At 43.0% G+C, this 20,702-nt stretch overlaps 1 protein-coding gene across 2 annotated transcripts in view; it reads left to right on the top strand.

The window, feature by feature from the left end:
- Positions 1-20,702, top strand: part of ARHGEF3 (Rho guanine nucleotide exchange factor 3) — a 340,537-nt gene that overhangs the window by 164,277 nt on the left and 155,558 nt on the right. For both annotated transcript variants that reach the window (XM_010360455.2, XM_010360457.2), the window contains one exon: positions 17,914-17,976. In XM_010360455.2, the coding sequence (XP_010358757.1) occupies positions 17,914-17,976 (63 nt within the window). The remainder of the gene's footprint in view (positions 1-17,913; positions 17,977-20,702) is intronic.

The following is a 20,702-nucleotide window of genomic DNA, read 5'->3' as shown; positions in this document are numbered from 1 at the left end:
GGTCAGTCAATCCTCCTGCCTCAGCCTCCAGAGTAGCTGGGACTATGGTGTGGGCAACCATGCCTGGCTAATTTATATATTTATATATACATATTTTTTTGTAGAGGTGGGGTTCTGCCGTGTTGCCCAGGCTGGTTTTAAACTCTGGCTGGTTTCAAGGGATCCTTCTGCCTTGGCCTCCCAAAGTGATGGGATTACAGGTGTGACCCACCACACCCCGCCAACTGTTTTTGTTTGTTTGTTTGTTTTGCTTTTTGTTTTACAAAAATATTTCTTATCTGCAATCAAGGTATCTAGATGTTTCCAATATAGAGGGTAGATTTCTCACTTGGGTGATATTCATGATCCAAATACCTGTTGTTATAACACATCCAAAAGTGGGTATCACTTGGTCCTAACAATATGAGCCAGGACTGTGACAACAAAGGGAGTTGGGAGTGGGGGCCTCTGCTACAAAGCCAGCCAGGAAACAGATCCATCAGCCTTCACTTCCTGTTCACTCCCCAAACCTAGCCTCCACTCTCTCCCCTCCCAAAAAGGGGAAGGAAGAAGGTTAGGTAAAGATAACGTGCCCATCCTCAAACAAAGGATGGTGAACGATTTTGGGTCGCCCAAGCACTCCCATTTCCTGTGGCTAAAGTTAGACCTATTAGATATGAATTTCATTTTTAATCCATGACTGGGCAGACAGAGGGTTACAGTGCCAGGAGTGGTTCACATCTTCTCCAAAAAGGATGGGGAAAAGGAGGAGTCCCTTTTCAGTCATCTCAGGGCACAGGGTAACAGAGAGTTGCTTTTTCTATACTTGTCACAGCAGCAAAATGCATGGGACAGTTACTCTGTGTGACAATTAAGAGAGGGAGCTTCCACAAAGTGTTTCCTAAGTCCCACTCATTTGTGAATCACCTTTGACTATAACCCTTAATGCTGAAAAAGTCTTCATAATTTTCTGTAAAACAACGTATTTTTTTCTTTCATGGAAAGTTTATATTACTATGATGAACAAAAAACCAGTATGCTTGCCATAAATAGATGATAAGTATCCAAATAAATAAATATGCACAAACCAATGTAAAAAAAATTCTAGCTAGGTGCTATTGTCTGAGCCTCTTTGTACATAGAAGAGAAAGATTGGGCATGGTAAACGTTAGGGGAGTATTCAAGGTGAAGTATCCTCAATTTGAGCATTTCTCTTTGAGGGATTTAGGACGGACAATGAATTGACAAAGTAATAACTTTCTTGTTATGTGATCTGATGCTGGGTAAGGAACACTGTAACTGACTCTCCCGGTGCCCCACCCATATGGCCGAGGCCACTTCAGATGCCATCTGCAGGGCCTCCTGTCCACACCTTTGACTTTCTATGTCCTTCTACCTGACAGGGTTTCTAGCCAGGGAAGCTAACATCCTGAGGAGCCCCTCTCCATCAATGAGGGGAGGAGTTGGTAGATTGAAACTCCCACCTCCTCACCCCTCGTTGGAGAATTATAAAGGGTGTTTTTTGTTGTTGTTGTTGTTGTTGTTTGTTTTTGAGACAGAGTCTCGCTCTGTCGCCAGGCTGGATGCAGTGGCAAAATCTTGGATCACTGCAACCTCCACCTCCCAGGTTCAAGCCATTCTCCTGCCTCAGCCTCCTGAGTAGCTGGGACTACAGGCCCACCACCACACCCAGCTAATTTTTGTATATTTAGTAGAGACAGGGTTTCACCGTGTTAGCCAGGATGGTCTTGATCTCTTGACCTCATGATCTGCCCACCTCACCCTCCCAAAATGCTGAGATTACAGGCGTGAGCTACCGCACCTGGCCATGAGGTGTGTTTTGTACGCTCTCTCGGGGTCCCTAGTGGGTTGAACGCCAGCTGCCCACCACTGTAACCTGATGGCTCCATACTCTTTACTGGCTTCCCTCCTTTTCCCTGTCTCATTTTCCCACTCCCCACCAGTTCTTCCAGGGATCACCCCTGGAAAGAAAGCTGATAGCTACATCTTTGCCCCAGGATCTGCTTTAGGGGAACTCCAAACTAACAGCAGGTAAACATAAAAGAAAGAAAGAAGGCTTATTAAAGAAAGAAGACTGGCTGGGCGCGGTGCCTCACACCTGTAATCTCAGCACTTTAGGAGGCCGAGGCGGGTGGATCACCTGAGGTCAGGAGTTTGAGACCAGCCTGGCCAACATGGTGAAACCCCCTCTCCACTAAAAACACAAAAATCAACCAGTGTGGTGGCACATGCCTGTAATCCCAGCTACTCAGGAGGCTGAGGCAGGCTAATTGCTTGAACCTGGGCAGTGGAGGTTTCAGTGAGCTGAGATTGTGCTGCTGCACTCCAATCTGGGTGATAGAGTGGGACTCTATCTCATAAATAAATAAATAAAACATACCTAAAAATGTTTTTTAAAATAGATACAGACCAGGCATGGTGGTTCATGCCTATAATTCCAACACTTTGGGAGGCTGAGGCAGGAGGATTGCTTGAGCCCTGGAGTTCAAGACCAGCCTGGGCAACAAAATGAGACCCAGTCTCTACAAAAAATACAAAACTTAGCAGGGCGTGGTGGTGTGCACCTGTAGTCCCAGCTACTTGGGAGGCCAAGGTGGGAGGATCAGTTGGACGCAGAGGTCAAGCTTCAGTGATCTATGATGGCACCACTGCACTCCAGCATGAGTGACAGAACTGAGACACTATCCCAAAAATAAAAAATACATAAATAAATAAAAATAGGGCCCGCCACGGTGGCTCATGCCTGTAATCCCAGCACTTTGGGAGGTCAAGGTGGGCAGAACATGAGGTCAAGAGATCGAGAGCATCCTGGCTAACACGGTGAAACCCCATCTCTACTAAAAATGCAAAAATTAGCTGGGCATGGTGGCACACACCTGTAGTCCCAGCTACTCAGGTGGCTGAGGCAGGAGAATCGCTTGAACCTAGGAGGTGGAGGTTGCAGTGAGCCAAGATCGCACTACTGCACTCTAGCCTGGTGACAGAGCAAGACTCTGTCTCAAAAAAAAAAAAAAAAAAAAAAAGATACATATAAATAGATTGGAAATGAAAGCATCAGAATGAGTTCATGGTTATATATATATATACACACATGCATGTTTTTTCCCTGTATCTACTGAGAGGGCCTAGAAGCAGTGGCACTCCCGTAGGAAAAACGTACCTAGTGCCCAGATCTATGCTTCATAATACTCCTCCACTAAAGGGAACCAGAGTTCCTTGGAGAAAAGGCTGGTTCCAGGGCTGGGGCAGGGAGAATATAGGAAGATCTTGGAACATCTTTTTGTATCAAAAAGTAATGAAGTGCCCTAAGAATGATGGGCATGTGAACAAGCTGGACACAGGCACCAGGTTGTAGAGCTCTCCCTAGCCAAGTCTGGGACAATCTGAGCATCAAAATGAAAAATGATAGTAACGGATCATAACCCACTAAATAAAATAGGAATCCATGAGCCCACATGGATGTAAATAATAAATAAATGGTGGAGAATGGAAAGCTGTTCCCTCCAGTAGAAGAATAACTTATAAACATTGAAGAGATGATAGAGTTGAAAAATCATCAGTGGACACTAAAACTAGTGTGTTAACATTTCATGAGGAAGAAGACACTTCCATATTTTCAATTTGCTGGTTACTTAAAAACAGAAAAATAGTAACTTTCCAGTGGAGAAATTTAGAAGATGCCACCTCAACTAAATAGCATAAGCCAATGCCACCAGTATTGGGTCAAATCAATGCCACATGTCTTCTGAGGTGATGTGCTCAGGAAGACACTACATCATCCCTTCTGTCATATTCCTGTGACAAATACGCCACATGAAAAAAAATTCTCTTACTACTCTAGACATGTTTTAAATGTATAACCTGAATCTAATCATGAAAAAAGATCTAGTAAACCTTCAGGTAGGGAAATTATACAACATAACTGGCCTGTCCTCTTGAAAATCATTAAAATCAAGAAACACAAAGAAAGCCTGGGGAACTGTTCCAGATTCAAGGAAACTCAAGAACATGTGACAGTAAATGCGATGCAGGGCCTTGAATTGGATTCTGGACCGGGAAAACCAATAGCTATGAAATATTTTATTGGGATAGTTGGCACCTTTTAAAAAAAGTGGTGAATGAGTTGATATATTTTGTCAATGTTGTTTCCTGCTTTAGATAATAATTATCCTGTGCAAGAGGATGCCCTTGTTCATAGGACATACATACTGAAGTATTTAGGGTCTAAAGGGACATAATGTCTGCAACTCATTCTAAAATAATTAGGAAGAAAAATATTTTATATTCATATGTATAGGAAGAGAGAGAGAGGGGGAGCAAATGAGGTCAGCTGTAGGCAGCCATGACTCTGAGTAAAGGATTTTTAGGAGTATCTTATTCTGGACTTGCAAACTTTTCTATAAGTTTGAAACTATATTAAAATAAACTTGCCAAAATAAAATAAATAAATAAACTGCACACTCTGCCCTCCCCAAGAAAAAGGCCTGTGTTCCTTTGTTCCTCTTCAGGGAATCGAATATCCTCTCACCACACAACCAGGGGGGCATCAGGCCATTCTTGCTGCCGCCAGCTCTGCAGGAACTGCCAACCCCCCGTGCCTACAGGCCCTCATGCTGAGGCACAATTCCTGAGGCCCAAGAAGATAATTGCAGAATTATTTAATCAAAAGTAGGTCTCTTCCACACAAAACTGGAAACTCTCCCAAGAGGCTGGCCGTTTAGCCTTAAAGATGCTGCTTTCTCTCAGTAGGAAAGAAACAACTGTAAGGAAAGTAACTGCATAATAATGAATACTCTTTCCCTCAGAACAATGGACCTGAATGGCCTGCAATCCCAGCACTTTGGGAGGCAGAGGCAGGCAGATCACGAGGTCAGGAGATCGAGACCATCCTGGCTAACACGGTGAAACCCCATCTCTACTAAAAGTACAAAAAATTAGCCGGGCGTGGTGGTGGGCATTTGTAGTCCCAGCTACTCAGGAGGCTGAGGCAGGAGAATGGCGTGAACCCGGAAGGTGGAGCTTGCAGTGAGCCAAGATCCCGCCACTGCACTCCAGCCTGGGCGACAGAGTGAGAGTATGTCTCAAACAAACAAACAAACAAAAAACAATGGACCTGAATATGAATATGCCCACATAGCCTCTTTCTGTATCTCCTCACTGGAGGCAACTGGAGCCTCGCGAACAGCCATGGACCATTCCTATGACAAAGGCCCCTCTCTCTGCCCAGCTAGAGCTCATTCAGCACAGGGGAGGCCAACAGTCTTTCAGAGTAATCATGACTAACTGGGGAATAATGCTCTTGGCGATGGTCTGTAGAGAATCCGTCAGAACAATAATGTGAAAGCCAGTTCCCATTTCTGATGCAGCGTCTGGAAAGAAGTCAGCTGTGATTAGAGGGACATTTTCCTCCCACAGCTGTCTTTGAAAGTGGAGGAGGGGTTCACCACAACCCCAAATTACAGGGAGGGAAGTAGGGGGCCCCTAAACACTAGGGACATGCAGGTATTCAGGGCTCGCCTTCTTTAGTGACACTGTCATGTTCTGTCAAGTTCTGAGTAAAAAGCAAAAGTTGTGGTGAGCCACAAATGGGCTGCAGGAATGGGGGAAAGTACTTTGGGCTAAATTTTCTAATGCAGAATCCTTGCTTCAAAGTTCATCCCAATCACTTTTATCCTGAAGTCTGAAACGGAGACCTGGCTTTTGCAGAATCAAAGCATGTTTATCCAGCATTTAATCCATTTCCCAGGAAATCAGTGTTTTACTAAGAGTAGAATTCTTTTTTAGGACTTTCCTGGACATTTCTAAGGCTTAACCGAGCACACAGAGAATGTTCAACAACTGCTATATGTGAACAAATGAACTCATTTGCCCGTAAAATGGCAAATCCATAGAATTTCTTTTTTTTTTTTCTTTTTTATAATTAAAAAAGAGGTAGAGAGAGTCTTGCCATGTCACCCAAACTGGTCTCAAACTCCTGGGTTCAAGCAGTTCTCCCAGCCTGGCCTCCCAAAGTGCTGAGATTACAGGCTTGAGCCACAACGCCTGGCCTAAAATTTCTTTTCAGGAGAACTAAAATGCCAAGAAATACTGTATATAAAATATCATTTTTTATTCTGGGGCCCACAATATTTCTGAATTTTGACAATAGAAACACAGGAACAGTAGGATACTCAGATAAATTAATTTCACTGTTTAGTTTCATTCATTCAACAGTACTTTATTAAGCACCTGCCATGTGTCAGACACTGTGCAAATGCTGTAGATACATTGGTTAACAAAAGAGACGCAGTGTCTGTTCTCAGGAAGAACACAGTTGAGTGGACCCAGGTGATTCCAATGTGCAAGACTGAGATCATACCTCAGAGTTGTCCCACCAAACTGTCAGAAGCTGGGTTATTTATCTGCCAGCCCCAGTCCCTCACAGATTGAAAGCTGATCCCAGTGGCATTAACTCTCCGGCATTTCTGACCTGTGGAAAGCTGATTTGTGTGCTTTCCACATGGTATGCAGGGAAATAGTGATTGCCCAGGGGTTGTCAGCCTGCTGTATCTGCTATACGAGTGACCAGTTCTGATACTTCTAGAGCAGCCTTAGTCGAGTCATTTAAACTCTTTAAATCTCAGTTTCTTTATATGTAATAATTTCTTTGTACTGTAAGGATTGGTTATAATACATGTAAAGCACCCAGCGAGGCAGTGTATTTTTTTTTTTTTGTTTTTGAGACAGAGTCTTGCTCTGTCACCCAGGCTGGAGTGCAGTGGCACAATCTCGGCTCACTGCAACCCCCGCCTCTCAGGTTCAAGTGATTCTCCTGCCTCAGCCTCCTGAGTAGCTGGGACTACAGGGGCATGCTGCCATGCCTGGCTAATTTTTGTATTTTTAGTAGAGATGGGGTTTCACCATGTTGGCCAGGCTGGTCTTGAACTCCTGACCTCAGGTGATCCGTCCATCTCAAACTCCCAAAGTGCTGAGATCACAGGCATGAGCCACTATGCCTGCTGGCAGTGGATTCTTAATAGACAGTTGTTACAAATCCCAGCAAAGGGGCTGGACATGGTGGCTCATGCCTGTAATCGCAGCACTTTGGCAGGCCAAGGGAGGAGGATCACTTGAGCCCAGGAGTTCAAGACCAGCCTGGGCAACAAAGACAGACCCCATCTCTACAAAACAATAAAATAATTAGCTGGGTGTAGTGCACATGCCTGTAATCCTAGCTACTTGGGAGGCTAAGGTGGGAGGATCCCTTGAGCTCAGGAGTTAAAGGCTGCAGTGAGCTGTGATCATGTCACTGCACTCCAGCCTGGGTGGCAGAGTGAGACCCTGTCTCAAAATAAAATAAAATAAAATAAAATAAAATAAAATAAAATAAAATAATAAAATAAAGTAAAATAAAAAATCCTAGCAAAGGGAAAGGACTACCTTAAGCATCCAGAATATACAATAAAGAAATGGAATTTTGGCAATTGAAGTTGTGAGTTCTCATATGGTAGATAACACCAAGTGGTTGTACAAGGGAACCTTCTGTTTATTTAAAGGAATGTCCTTTAGAGGACAGCTTGACAAAAGCAGCCCATTTCTCTAGCATTTTTCGTCTCTGCTTTGTGCGGCAAATTGCCCCAAGGGGTAGATGTTCCAGACACCAGTGATTGAAAGGGAGCCTTGCGCCCTGCTCTCCGTAGGGTTAAAGGCCTGCCTGTTGGCATTTGGGGAACTGCTCATGAACCCATGGGGTGTTGTGGCTGATAAGACATTACCAGCACCAGGAGCATTTCTAAGTAGAAGAAAGCAGGAACACAAGCCAAGTGAGCGAAAAACTGGCAGTTCTCTTTGTAAATTCAGGTTCCCAGTATTATTGTGGATGATGAGCACTTTGAATTTGAATTATGCAGTTGGACAAACTAAGCTGATTGTTTACATGGATTAATTTTCTAGAAATTAAACAATGATTTGGACACTCCCTAAACTGCATATATATGGATAATATTTTTTGTTGATAATGGCTTGAAATCATTCCATCAGTGAAGAATTTTAATAAGTAGGGTTTTATTATAGTGTTTAAAAGATAAGTGAATAAACATATAAAGGAGGGCCCAGGAAGCACCATAGCATATTACAAACTAAGAATTGCAGTGAGTCCAATTCAGCATACCTGAGAACCAGTAGAAAATAGTAATTACAGTAATTTAGAAGGCCTAGTAAAAAGTGCTCTGGTTAATGCAATTTTGTGCTTTGTGTCACATCCCACTGTTGAAAATCCTTGTGAATATGGACCCCTTCTCCCACCTTAGATTGATGCCCATATTTTTTTTTTCTGGGACAATTTTTCTGGAAAATATATTTGGCAGCCCTCTGTCCTGGATAGATGAGTTTTATGTCTTTTCTCCTACTCCCCTGGCCTTGAGTGTTTTGGAGGGAAAAGCAGTTTATAAATGTTTGTTGAATGATAGACTGAATCCTGCTGCTTGTTAGCTATCGGGTTGGCGGTGGCACTGGCAGGCTGGCTAGGTCTCCTCCCTCCTCCCACTTGTTTGGTTGGACATGTCTTCCTTCTTGTGGGAGAAGAGGACCTTTCCTTGGCTAAGACTGTCTCATCTGTACCTCCAAACAAGTTAAGGGCCAGGTGTTCCATGGCTAAACTCATAATAGGGACTTTTCCTAGTTTACCAACATCAAGTTAATGAGTAGACTTTTAGACATTTTAAGTATTTTCCCCATGATTTTCGCCCCCAGTGCCTGTACTTATTTGCTGTTACTGCTGCTGTTGCTACTATTACCATTAATAGTTAATACTTGAGGCCGGGCACAGTGGCTTACACCTGTAATCCCAGCACTTTGGGAGGCTAAGGTGGGCGGATCATGAGGTCAGGAGATCAAGACCATCCTGGTGAACACTGTGAAACCCCGTCTCTACTAAAAATACAAAAAAATTACCTGGGCGTGGTGGCGGGCGCCTGTAGTCCCAGCTACTGGGGAGGCTAAGGCAGGAGAATGGCATGAACCTGGAGGTCAGAGCTTGCAGTGAGCCGAGATCACGCCACTGCACTCCAGCCTGGGCAACAGAGCGAGACTCCGTCTTAAAAGAAAGAAAGAAAAAAAAAGTTAATACTTGAGTAGTTGCTGAGGGCCAGGCATTGTGCTAAGCTCTTTACCCACATTGATCTATTTAACTCTCACAGCAACCTTAGAAGAGAGGTATTTTAGTGTTCCCATTTTATAGATGAGGAAACTAAGGTGCAGAGAGGTAAAGTGATGCGCTTAAGGTTCCACAACAAATAAATGGCTTAACTAAGATGTAAACTCACAAACACTAACTTTAGAGCCTACCTAACATCTTCAACCTATAGTTAGTGGCATCTGAGCACATAATTGCATATTATATTTGTTAACATTTAGTTCCCAATAGCTCAGAAAACATCATGATTTCCCATTTCTCCACCCTGTGAGCACACTGAAGAGACCCTAGAAAAAAGGTCTGGGGTTACTGGATGCTGGAAAAAAGAAGATGTTTTAAAAACAAGGAAAAGAAAAAAAAAAGCAGTGTATTAAAAATGGAGTAGGGGCCAGGCATGGTGGCTCACACCTATAATCCCAGCACTTTGGTAGGCGGAGGTGAGAGGATTGCTTGAGCTCAGAAGTTTGAGACCAGCCTGCGAAACATAGGGAGATCTTGTCTCTATTTTTTCTTTTTTTTTTTTAATTTTTGAAAATGGAGTTGGGGCTCCCTCTCTCAATTCTCTCATTCACTTCTGGAGCTTCAGACTGAAGAAAAACAAAATGTGGATCCTCTCCCTGCTAAAACGTGAATTTAGCAAGTCAAGTTCCAGCTAAGGGCAAGTACAAGAACACAAAATCCTTTTGCTAATCTTTCCCCAAAGAAAGAGCAGATGAAAGGCAAGTCATCAAAGCCTCTGAAACCACCAAAGCTGTTTGCCAGCAAAGAAATAAATCAAAAAGGTTCAAGATCTGGTTTGAATTTAATAATTACAAATGACTAATCAGGGACTATTTGCTGCCAAGTCAGGAGCTGCACTCTCTCAATCAGTACGTTTTTGCTGCTCTGGTCACCTGGTTATTAAATAGAAAAGCCCAGTGATTAAATAACAGGGTTGTTCTGACACTAATCAATTCAATCTTGGCCATTTAAAATTAAGTCAGGCTTGCAGTAGCCCTTGTCTCTGTGAAAGAAGTGGGAACGACACAGTGCAAATGTGACTGAAGGTATCCAGAGAGTGTTTGTGGATAGTCCTCTGGGACATGGGTAGTTGGAGAGAGTCAGGCAGCATACCAGGTCTCCTGCCCATCATTCTGCAGTATCCCCCCATCTCTAATACCCTCCCTGCCTGACTCAACATCAAATAACAACAAAATACTTATGCCAGCAGTGACAGTAGTAGTAATAATAATTACGATAATAACCACAGTAGCAATAATACATTTTTTAAATCTCTTGCCATATGTCTGGCTCTGTTTGAAATATTTTATTTCCTTTAATACTTGAAATAACCTCATGATGGAGAAAACCAAAGCTTATAGAACTGCTTTATATAGACACTGACGTATCCCATACACCTAGAACCTGCCTGGCACATAGTAAATGCTCAGTAAATATTTGTTGAGTGAATGAAGGAATAGAGAAGTAATTTGCCCAAGGTCACACAAAGGTGAGCTGGATTTTGAACTGTCTCATTTATACTCTTAGTTTCTTTGAGGTATGTGGGTAAATGCCTTGTGGGTCTTTTTATATTGTTTTAAAACACATATGGTTTTAAACAATTATTTATTTATTTATTTATTTAGAGAAGGAGTCTTGCTGTGTCACCCAGGCTGGAGTGCAGTGGTTCAATCTCGGCTCACTGCAGCCTCTGCTTCCTGGGTTCCAGCGATTCTCCTGCCTCAGCCTCCTGGGTAGCTGGGATTACAAGTGCACGCCACCACACTCGGTTAATTTGTGTATTTTTAGTAGCGATGGGGTTTCACCATGTTGGCCAGGCTGGTCTCAAACTCCTGAACTCAGGTGATCTGCCCACCTTGGCCTCCCAAAGTGCTGGGATTACAAGCGTGAGCCACCACGGCCATTAAACAAATATTTAAATGTATTTTGCATTATTTTTATGTATTAATTTAAAGGAAACGCAGATTGTTTTAAACAATGTACAAAGAGAAATAGCATCATATGCAGAGACGTCAGTGGTTTGGCAGTCAGGGTGGCCTCGAGAAAATCCTCTCTCCAGCACTTACTTACTTTGTGACCTTGAGCAAGTTACTGAAGCCTTCCTGAGCTTCAGTGTCCTTCTCTGTTAAAATGAACACCGTAAGGCTTACTTAAACCGGGCTGAGGAGAAGCTTAAATGGCACCGTCCACTAAACTGAGAGCGTAGTCCTTGGCTCATAGTAGGTGCCCAATTCCAGCGTCTGTTTCCCTCCAGTTTTGTATTGGAAGGTACCTGGTGATTCTCTCAAAATCTCAAAGGAGGTCTGGAGAGGGTGGAAGCTAAGCCAGGTAAGGATACACTATTCAGGCTTGGACCATGGCCAGTTCTTCTGAGAATCTGTTGTCTCGAACTCCTGACCGCAGGAGATCCACCTGCCTCGGCCTCGCAATGTGCTGGGATTACAGGCTTGAGCTACCATGCCTGGCCCCCTGGTCGCTGTTTAAAGAAGCATGAGAGGGTTTTTTCAGCACCTGAGCACTTCTAGAAAGTGTCTATAGCAAATATATAACCTGCAAGGCTAAGGACTTAGAGACTACATGCAGGTCTATTGTTCCCACAAATTCTCTGTAACTGCCTTTCTCCCCGCCCCCATATAGGCACGTGGCATTGAGAACAAGGGGTCACGTGCCCATTAAGTTCATTTAGGGTTTGGTTCATCTGGCTGTTTCCTTTCCATCTGAGGTGTTATCAATCTTGGATTACTTGCTCTTAAAGCCCAGAGACTGAGTCCCCAGGCTGTTGCCTAGGGCAGTACATAGATAGATTCATTGGTCCGGGATGTGCCTCACCCTTGAACAGATCTGACATTCCTTTTCATAGGAGTAGAAATGGCCATTGTCCCACTTGGACCAAAGTCTAAGCAACTGTAATTTCTTTTAACATGTCTATGCATTTTAAGGAAAATAAATGCCCCCACTGGTAAGAAAAAAAAAAAAGCTCTTATTTGAAAAACAAGAATCTTAGCTTGAATGGGCAGGTTTTGTCTCCAAGGAGATTTGAGGTTGAAGAATTTCAGCCTTCAGTGACCTTCACTTTTGAGGTTTTTGATTTAATTTTGGCTGCCCTATTGCCACCAGGTGGTTAATGAAAGGAAAAGGTGTCACCTCAAAAACACTGGCCTCCTTTATTCTTTCTTTTAGTCACCCATTCAGAAATTATTCACTGATCTACTGCTCAGCACAGGGCACTGAGGGGTTAAAGTTATGTGCTGAAATCAGAGAGCAGAGACTACAGCACAATTGTTGGGCTCACCCAAGGTGCTTTGTTTTCATAGTTGAAAGGGAAGTGGACTGTGCATTTGCTTCAGTAAATTTGACAAGAATAACAGGGTGGGTCCTTGGCTCCTCAAATTGGCTGGGAACCTGTCAGACCAAGTGTGCAAATGCACATTTCACACACAGTGCCCTTCCTGCCTGGGAATGCTCCCAGGTAACTGATCAGTGGTTTTTGATGCAGAGGAAGTAAAATGGCATTTTTTACTTCCTGTGGGCAATTCATAACAGGAGCTACCACTTACTGTACACCTACTATGTGCTGGGTCTTGTCACCCAACATCTATGATCCTCACAACAGCCTAACCTGGAAGGCATTATTTCTACTCTACAGATAACATCCCAGAGTCTCAACCTCCTCCTGATACCTCCCAAGATCCCAGGTATAATATGGTAGCCTCCCAAGGCAGGAGAAGCAGAACTCAGGAAGGGCATGGGGTTATTCTAGGCAGCAGGACGCCCTTGCTGCTGTGCCCCAATTCGTTCCCCAGCACATGTTGCTGATTGTGATCACAACATTCTCTGGCTTGCTATGCTGTGCAGTCCTTCTCAATACAGTACTCCAAACAGACACTACCAGACATTCTGGATGGCAAGTGAGACATAACCTATTTGCCACCAGTGCTTGCCGCCAGTGCCTGCTACCTGATAGCAGACACTGATAGCTCTTAAAACTAGAAAGGATCACAAAATTGATTTGGTCTAAACAATGTGTGCTGTGGTCTTGAAGACCAGTCTCTCTAGTAGAATAAAGGTTATTTTCTTGCCATATTCCTCATGCTCAACACCTTCCTAGACCTTCTGTGCAGGTCTGATGTGCCATCCCAGACTCTGGGACAGGACAGCATGGTGGGGAAGCACATAGTTTGAAGTAGGATAGACCCAGATTTGAATCCAGGCTCTGCTACTTGCTAATCATGAAACCCTGGACAAATTCCTGCCCCTTTTTGAGCTTCATCTCCTACTCTGTAGAATGGAGATAATACCATTGTCTACCTACCTCATGGGGTAGTTATGGGGATCGAATGAGATCATGCATGTAAGGATTTAGCTCTGTGCCTGACATGTAGTGAGTGTTCAATAGGCTAAAGTTTCCATTATTATTAGTCTGAATTATTATTATTAATAGTTCCAGTGAAGTTCAAAGTGAGTGCCATATCCTGTTGCACTCTCTGCTTTCTGAGATGCTCATTTGTTTATGTCTCCATGACTTATTTCCAACTGGTAATTTCTTCCATGAGCTACTCTGTAGATCACTGGCATGAGGTCAACATCCCAATATTCTGGAAATCCCAGTTCCTGGGTAGAACGTGAAATGTCTGTATGTGGCTTTTCCTTCTGTATGCCCTTCTTCACCAGGTCCTTTCTGTTCTCTCTTCCTGTGACCCTCTGGAGTTGGGCAATTGGTGAAGAGGATAAGCAAAGGGAGGAGGACCAAGAGCATCAACAAAATCCAGAAATGCTCTTTTAAAGGAAACTGGCTATGTAGCAGGGATTGTCCCAGGCTCTGGGACTGTGAGCATGACTGACCAAGTCCTGCCTTCATGGGCTTATGTCTCATGAAGAGGTCAACCAAAACCCAGAAAACAGTTACATAAAATTATCTTTCTAAAATGGGTCTGCCCTGCTAGCCTCTGTCTTAGCACCTTATCTGACTCATTCATAACAGAGATCACAATCTGTAATGTCTTTGTTTTATTTTTACTCCAAATTAGTGGGCAAGGAACATGCCTGGCTCATCCACTGCTATATCCAAGGACCCAGAATGGGGCTTTGCCTGTCCAAAGTGCTCAGTGAACACAGAGCAAATGAACAATTGACTAAGTGATGGTTTGTGAAATTTTCGTTCTGAGCCCAGAGTTTAAACTTCAGGCTACTTTTTTGTTGCTAGCACTGGTCAGTCACCTCCCTATGTAAGCCAATTGAAAAGAAAATTCATTTTCATAATTCATGCAGTTTTTATTTTATAAAATGTGTGGGTTCCTTAAGGAGATCATTCTATCCCAGATTAACTGTCTATGGCTGAATTAAAAAGACCATTGGAGGCCATTTGTCTTCTGGATTTGACACTTGGAGCAGGTGGCACTATCTGGCAGGAACTGGGTCGGGGGAGCTCATGAGGCTTGACTCCAAAGCTGGGTAGTGTGTTGAATTGGTCTGGAGAGGGCTGCATGCCTGCGATGCCTGTGAGGAGAGGAGCTTCTCTGATTATTCCCTCTGCTGCATCAGTTTGCCTCTAGGCTACTGTCAACATGTCAGGTTGACAAAATCATTGAGCTCAAGGAATGGAGCTGTAGCACCATAAACCTCAATAATCTGGTAATACCAGGTTGCAGTATGTATCGGTGTAGCCTATGGTCTGGGCAATTCATAACAGGAGCTGCCACTTACTGTGCACCTACTATGTGCCAGGTCTTGTTGTTGCCCAACATCTGTGATCCTCACAACAGCCTAACCTGGAAGGCATTATTTCTACTCTACAGATAACATCCCAGAGTCTTAACCTCCTCCTGATACCTCCCAATATCCTGGGTGTAATCCTGTAGCTTCCCAAGGCAGGAGAAGTAGAGCTCAGGGAAGGGCATGGGGTTACTCTAGGCAGCAGGATACCCATGCTGCCATGCCCCAATTCATTGCCCAACACATGTTGCTGATTGTGATCACAGCATTCTCTGGCTTGCTATGCTGTGCAGTCCTCAATACAGTGCTCGAAGCAGACACTATCAGTCATTCTGGCAAGTGAGATGTAACCTATTTGCCACCAACCCTTTGAATAGTGTGTGTAAAAGGCTTTGCCCTAGAAATTAGAATCCTGGATTCAGAGTGTTATGCTGTAACCATGTAACTTTGAGCAAATTGCTTCTCTCTCCTGACCTCAGTTTATTAACCTGTAGGATGGAAATTATCCCATACCATATCTGGCTCAAAAAGTCACCATATAAATATAAGCTGGTGAACTGGTTTCACTGGCACTGAAGTCCTGTTTTTAATTGTACCTGGATGGTGAATCAATAAGGATCAGGCCCCTGTACAAACATGAAGCATCCTCAAAAATGGCAGCTGTGCCCGGAGTTGTGATCAGCATCTTCTCGAGGCTTCCCTCAAGGACGCTGAGTGGACTATCTGACTTCCTAAAAGTCACTGGATGAGCTTGTTAATGCAGATTGCTGGGCACCCTCCCAAATGACTGATTAAGCTTTCCTAGGGATGGCTCCTGGCATCAGCATCTCTGAATCATTCCTCAGGTGATTCTGCTGCACGCTGCACCACTGTTTCAGTGGAAAAATGTGTAGATTTAGAACGCCACTGCTCTGGATAGGACCATGTGGAACTTTGGGATTTTAAATATCTAGGTAGCTGCTTAGCAAAAAGAGGCCCCAGTCTCTTCCCCATCTTTGTCTGACAAACTCTTATTCATCTTTTAGGCCTATTCAAATGCCTCATCCTCTGGGAAGACCTCCCTCACTGTCCTCCCAGAGCCCTCCAACCCATGTTTTGAGCACCTACTGTGTACTAGGCACTCTACTAAGCTCTAAAATGCATTGCTATATTTACTCCTCTTCCTTTGAGAATAGAAGCTAATGCCATCACCACCACCCCTGCTCACACCTTAGAGTTGAGAAAAGGTGACTCAGAGAATCAAAGTGACTTTCTCTAGGATGTTTGGCTCTTATTGCATTATAGTTCATCATAATAGGCCTGTCTCTCCTACATGAGTGTGAGGTCCTTAACCTTGGGAATTGCTGACATTTGCATTCCTGGGAGCAAACACGGGGCCTGGCACATAGTAGATGCTCAACAAACCTTTGTTAAATTGAAGTGAAAAAAATAATAGAACAATTACAGTAATATAGAAAAGAGTTTTTCTGTTTGCTTTCCAGCCTCTGCCTTTGTTCAAGCTCAGGGTTCCACTAGAGGAGGAGGAGGCTGACTTCTTTTGGGATTGAATACTACAGATGTCTTCAAACTCTCCTGTAACCCTATGCTGGTGACTCTGGTCTTCTGGTAGCTTTCTTCTAAGTAACATCAGAAGACCTAGCAAGTCACAGGTTAGGGACTGAAGAAACACTTGACTGGTTGGTTGAGCTGGGTGTGCAGAAGAGAGGTGAATGTATCTTTGATGAGCTTTTTTGTAACTTGTAGATTAAATTTATTTTCTTTGTAGATTAAATTTATTTTCTTCTTATGAAAAGAAAAAGGCCAGGCTCAATGGTTCACTCCTATAATCTCAGCATTTTGGGAGGCCAAGGCAGGAGGATCACCTGAGCCCAGGAGTTTGAGACCAGCCTGGGCAACATGGCAAGACCCCCTCTCTACAAAAACTAAAATTAGCCTGGTGTTGGAGTGTGCTCCTGAGGTCCCAGCTACTTGGGAGACTGAGGCAAGATAATTGATTGAGCCCAAGAGGTCAAGACTGCAGCGCGCTGTGTTCACACCACTGCACTCCAGCCTCGGCAACAGAGGGAGACCCTGTCTCAAAAGAAAAAAGAGAAAAGAAAGAAAAACATACTTTTTCACACCTAACTTGGCAGACTGCCGTGGTCATAAATTTACAAATTCATTTCAAATGCAGTTATCTTCAGTCCCAGTAATGACTTTTTAAAAATCATATGGCTGTAAAGCAGGAAAGTTGGAGAAGATGTCTGAGTTTCTTTCCAACATTAGGGTTCTGTGATTACATTAGGACCCTGGATATGGTTTAGAGCAAAGTTTAAATTACTTAAGTACAAAGCAGCTCTAAAAATGGAATGTCTTCAAGTGAATTAGATTTTCTTTCCAATCTAATCTCCTCTTCCCAGTTAGTCATAATCTGAACTTTGTATCTAAATTTCTGCGCCTTGATATATGGAGACATTTAGAAAAAAATGAAACTCAAAGAGAAACAAACTATAACAGCACACATAAAAATAGTAACACAAACCAATTATCCTAGAGCTTAATAGTTTCTCATAACTTCTTAGGCTATCTTAGAAGGGTTCATTTACAGGCTGGGCGTGGTGGTTCACGCCTGTAATCCTAGCACTTTGGGAGGCCGAGGCGGGTGGATCACGAGGTCAGGAGTTCAAGACCAGCCTGACCAACATGGTGAAACCCTGTCTCTACTAAAAATACAAAAATTAGCCAGGTGTGGTGGCATGTGCCTGTAATTCCAGCTACTCAGGAGGCTGAGGCAGGATAATCACTTGAAGCCAGGAGGCAGAGGTTGCAGTGAGCCAAGATCACACCACTGCACTCCAGCCTATGTGACAGAGACTCTATCTCCAAAAAAGAAAAAAGAAGTGTTCATTTACATAGTTTGGTTACAAGTTTTGGGTAACATGGTGGAAATGATAAGGATTGCATGTGCTATTTGATTGCTTTTTTCTTGCCTTAATCAAAGCCATAACCCCTACTTACTTTTGAACTTGGTTTTTTCATTTGTTTTGCAGCGAAAACGGAAACAGAGCACCCAAGATGAAGATGCTGTTAGCCTTTGCAGTCTCGACATAAGTGTAAGTACAGTCCTTTCTACCCCCACTGGCGCCGAGAGCATCTCTCTTCTCTGAAGATTATTTGTTAATAATATGCTGTGTGCTTGAAGTGGGCTTCCAGGATCTGACTATGGCAGTTGTGACCTGGGGGAAAATTTTTTTTAAGTGAAAAACATTTTATTTCACTGGAGAAAACTGTGTGGCCAACTTAAACTTCCAGGCTAAGTTGTTTATTGCCTATGTCTTTTCTCTCATAAAATGAACTGTGAACTCAGTACATTTGGGTAGAATCTAGATAAATACGAGTGTGCTCTTTTAGAGGCTGGTTCCAGAAGATGGAAGAGATGTTTGTACCCCTTTGGAGGGCAGTTAGTGGCTTGGCCCAGCTCAGGCAGCCGGATGGGCCAAAGGCCAGAAGAAGACTCCAGCAGCATAGTGGAGTGAGTGGCTTTGGATCAGCAGATCTTAGTTTGAGTCCAGATTCTATACTTACCATCTGTGTGACACCTTTCCTTACCTGTTTCCTCGTCTGGAAAATAGGGATGAAAAGACTTAACCTGACAAAATTTGGGAGGGGGTCAAATAAAACAATAAAAGTGAGAATACTAAACACATTACCTGTACATACTGGGCACCCACTAAATATTTGCCTCATTGTGTTTTTTTTTTAATCAGAAGTTTGTAGAAGATGCTCAAGTGTCTTGGTAGTTGACTGTTGGTGATGATCAAGGTGGAAAAGCTTCCTTGGCTTTGTTTCAGAACATGTCCTTGGATGCTTAATTTCATAGCTTTCTTTGTGTGGCCACCTTGTCTCCCCACTGGTGCAACTGGGAAGCCTACCTTGGCCTCTGATGCCCTCATTATCCAGGGCCTGGGAGGTGGAGTAGGAATTCAGGCCCTCCCTGGGCTCCCCTTGTCAACTCATCATCTGCATGTCCCTGTGGTTTAACCACTGTGCTCTGTGGATCCATCTAACATTAGGCCCTGCTCGCTCTCCTCTATGGAGGCCATGAAAGCTACTCTTATGAGATGAGAAGCCTTCCAAGCTGGGAATAAAGAACTGAGTCATGGTTCTGGCTCTACCTATAATTAACAGTGTACCTTGGATGAGTCATTTCCTTTCTCTGAACCTCTGTTTCTTCATTTGTTAAAAAATAAAAAAAAAAAGGTTTGGGATCAGGCCTTCTAAAACCATTGTGAAAAGGAAACTCATTAGATATGGATTGTCAGGTACTCAACTGATAACATTATTTACCAGTGTGAACAATGTTTCTTAAGCTATTTTTAATTACTGCAGAGTTTTCTGTGGTACAAGCAGCCATGATGGAGTGAGCTTGAACTGGCACTAATTAATGTACTTCAGCATCTATTTTACCATATGGTGTTTGTTTGTTCCAGTCTTTAGACCCTCAGATTGACGGAGCTGGGCCAGTTTACTAGGTTGCCATGGTGAACAGAACAAAAAGATGATGTTCCTCTGGGTTTTACTTTACTCATTGAATATTTTGTTATTGACAAGTGAAGTCTATGGAATTTCTCTTAGCAGCAGCAAGATTTTTTTGTGTGTTTGAATCTTTTTAATTTTGTGGAAGTTTACTTTTAGAATTTAAAGATTTTCAGAATTTAAAGACTGTCAGAATTTACAGAGCCCTTAGCCACCATGTATGTATTCCAGTCCCTTCACTTTGCAAATGAAGAAGTGGAAGCCCTCGAGGTGTAATGACTCAGGCAAGACTTCAATCCAGGTCACTTCTAAGATTATGCCTTGTCTTACATTTTTCCCCAAGTATATTATTGATACCCATTTTTCAGGAAAGCATGTCTCTAGATGCTTTCTATCGAAGAACCACTAACATTGTATTAAAGGACTGTTTACAACTATGAATTATGATTTGATTTTTGTCTTGATTGTCATCAATAGCCTTGACTTCCCATCAAGGTCACAAGCCTGTGGATAATTTGGCTTCTTTTCTCCTTGTGCAGCTACGGATGATGTTTTCTTTTTTCTTTTTCTCATATATTATGTTTTGTCACAGTAAAGAGACTTGTATAGAAGATGAATCTACTCCATTACCACCACCATGGCCGATCCCTATGCTTAGGGACTCAACTCTAGACAGACTCATTTCTGATTTACCTGGCATTTTTCCTGAATCTTGGCAAACAGGGCTGAGTTTCCTCCATTTATTGCAGAAGTTGGAAGAATTCTAGAAACTGTTGTAGGAACATGAAAACTGCTGTTTTGCAGATTCCACTGACCATTAGAGTCATATAGAGATGATAGAGGGTGTGACAGATCCAGATGTGGCCATGGAGGGACTGTGACTAAATTTAAGTAACTTTCTCCCAGTAGGCACTCTGGAGAGATGAGTTGAATGGAATTAAATGGTAGATAGAGCCACACAGGAGAAGATGTTTTGCCATTAAGGCAACAATGGTGAAATGAATATCTGAATCCAATAAATTAATTGCTCTAATAAGTAAATGGCCTCTGCAGGCTACTCAAAGGAACTTTGTCTTTATGCATTTAAATGATGATATCCAATAGAGTCACTATCCCTGAGCTAACTGGCAGTATTACTGAAGAATTTTTTTCGGACTGTTTCTATGTGTAGTGGAAAGTATCTTCAAAAAAAAAAAAAAAAAAAAGGTGGGTCCCATTGGATGACTCATACCAGAGGATGCGAGGGTTTGGGAAAGTAATATGAGTAACTTTCAATTTTTATTTCATTTAATAAGTCGTAAGA

The sequence above is a fragment of the Rhinopithecus roxellana genome, chromosome 1 (assembly GCF_007565055.1).
Source record: "Rhinopithecus roxellana isolate Shanxi Qingling chromosome 1, ASM756505v1, whole genome shotgun sequence".
Classification (NCBI taxonomy): Eukaryota; Metazoa; Chordata; class Mammalia; order Primates; family Cercopithecidae; genus Rhinopithecus; species Rhinopithecus roxellana.
The sequence above is the reverse complement of the archived record's forward strand: the minus strand, read 5'-3'. Positions and strand labels throughout refer to the sequence as shown.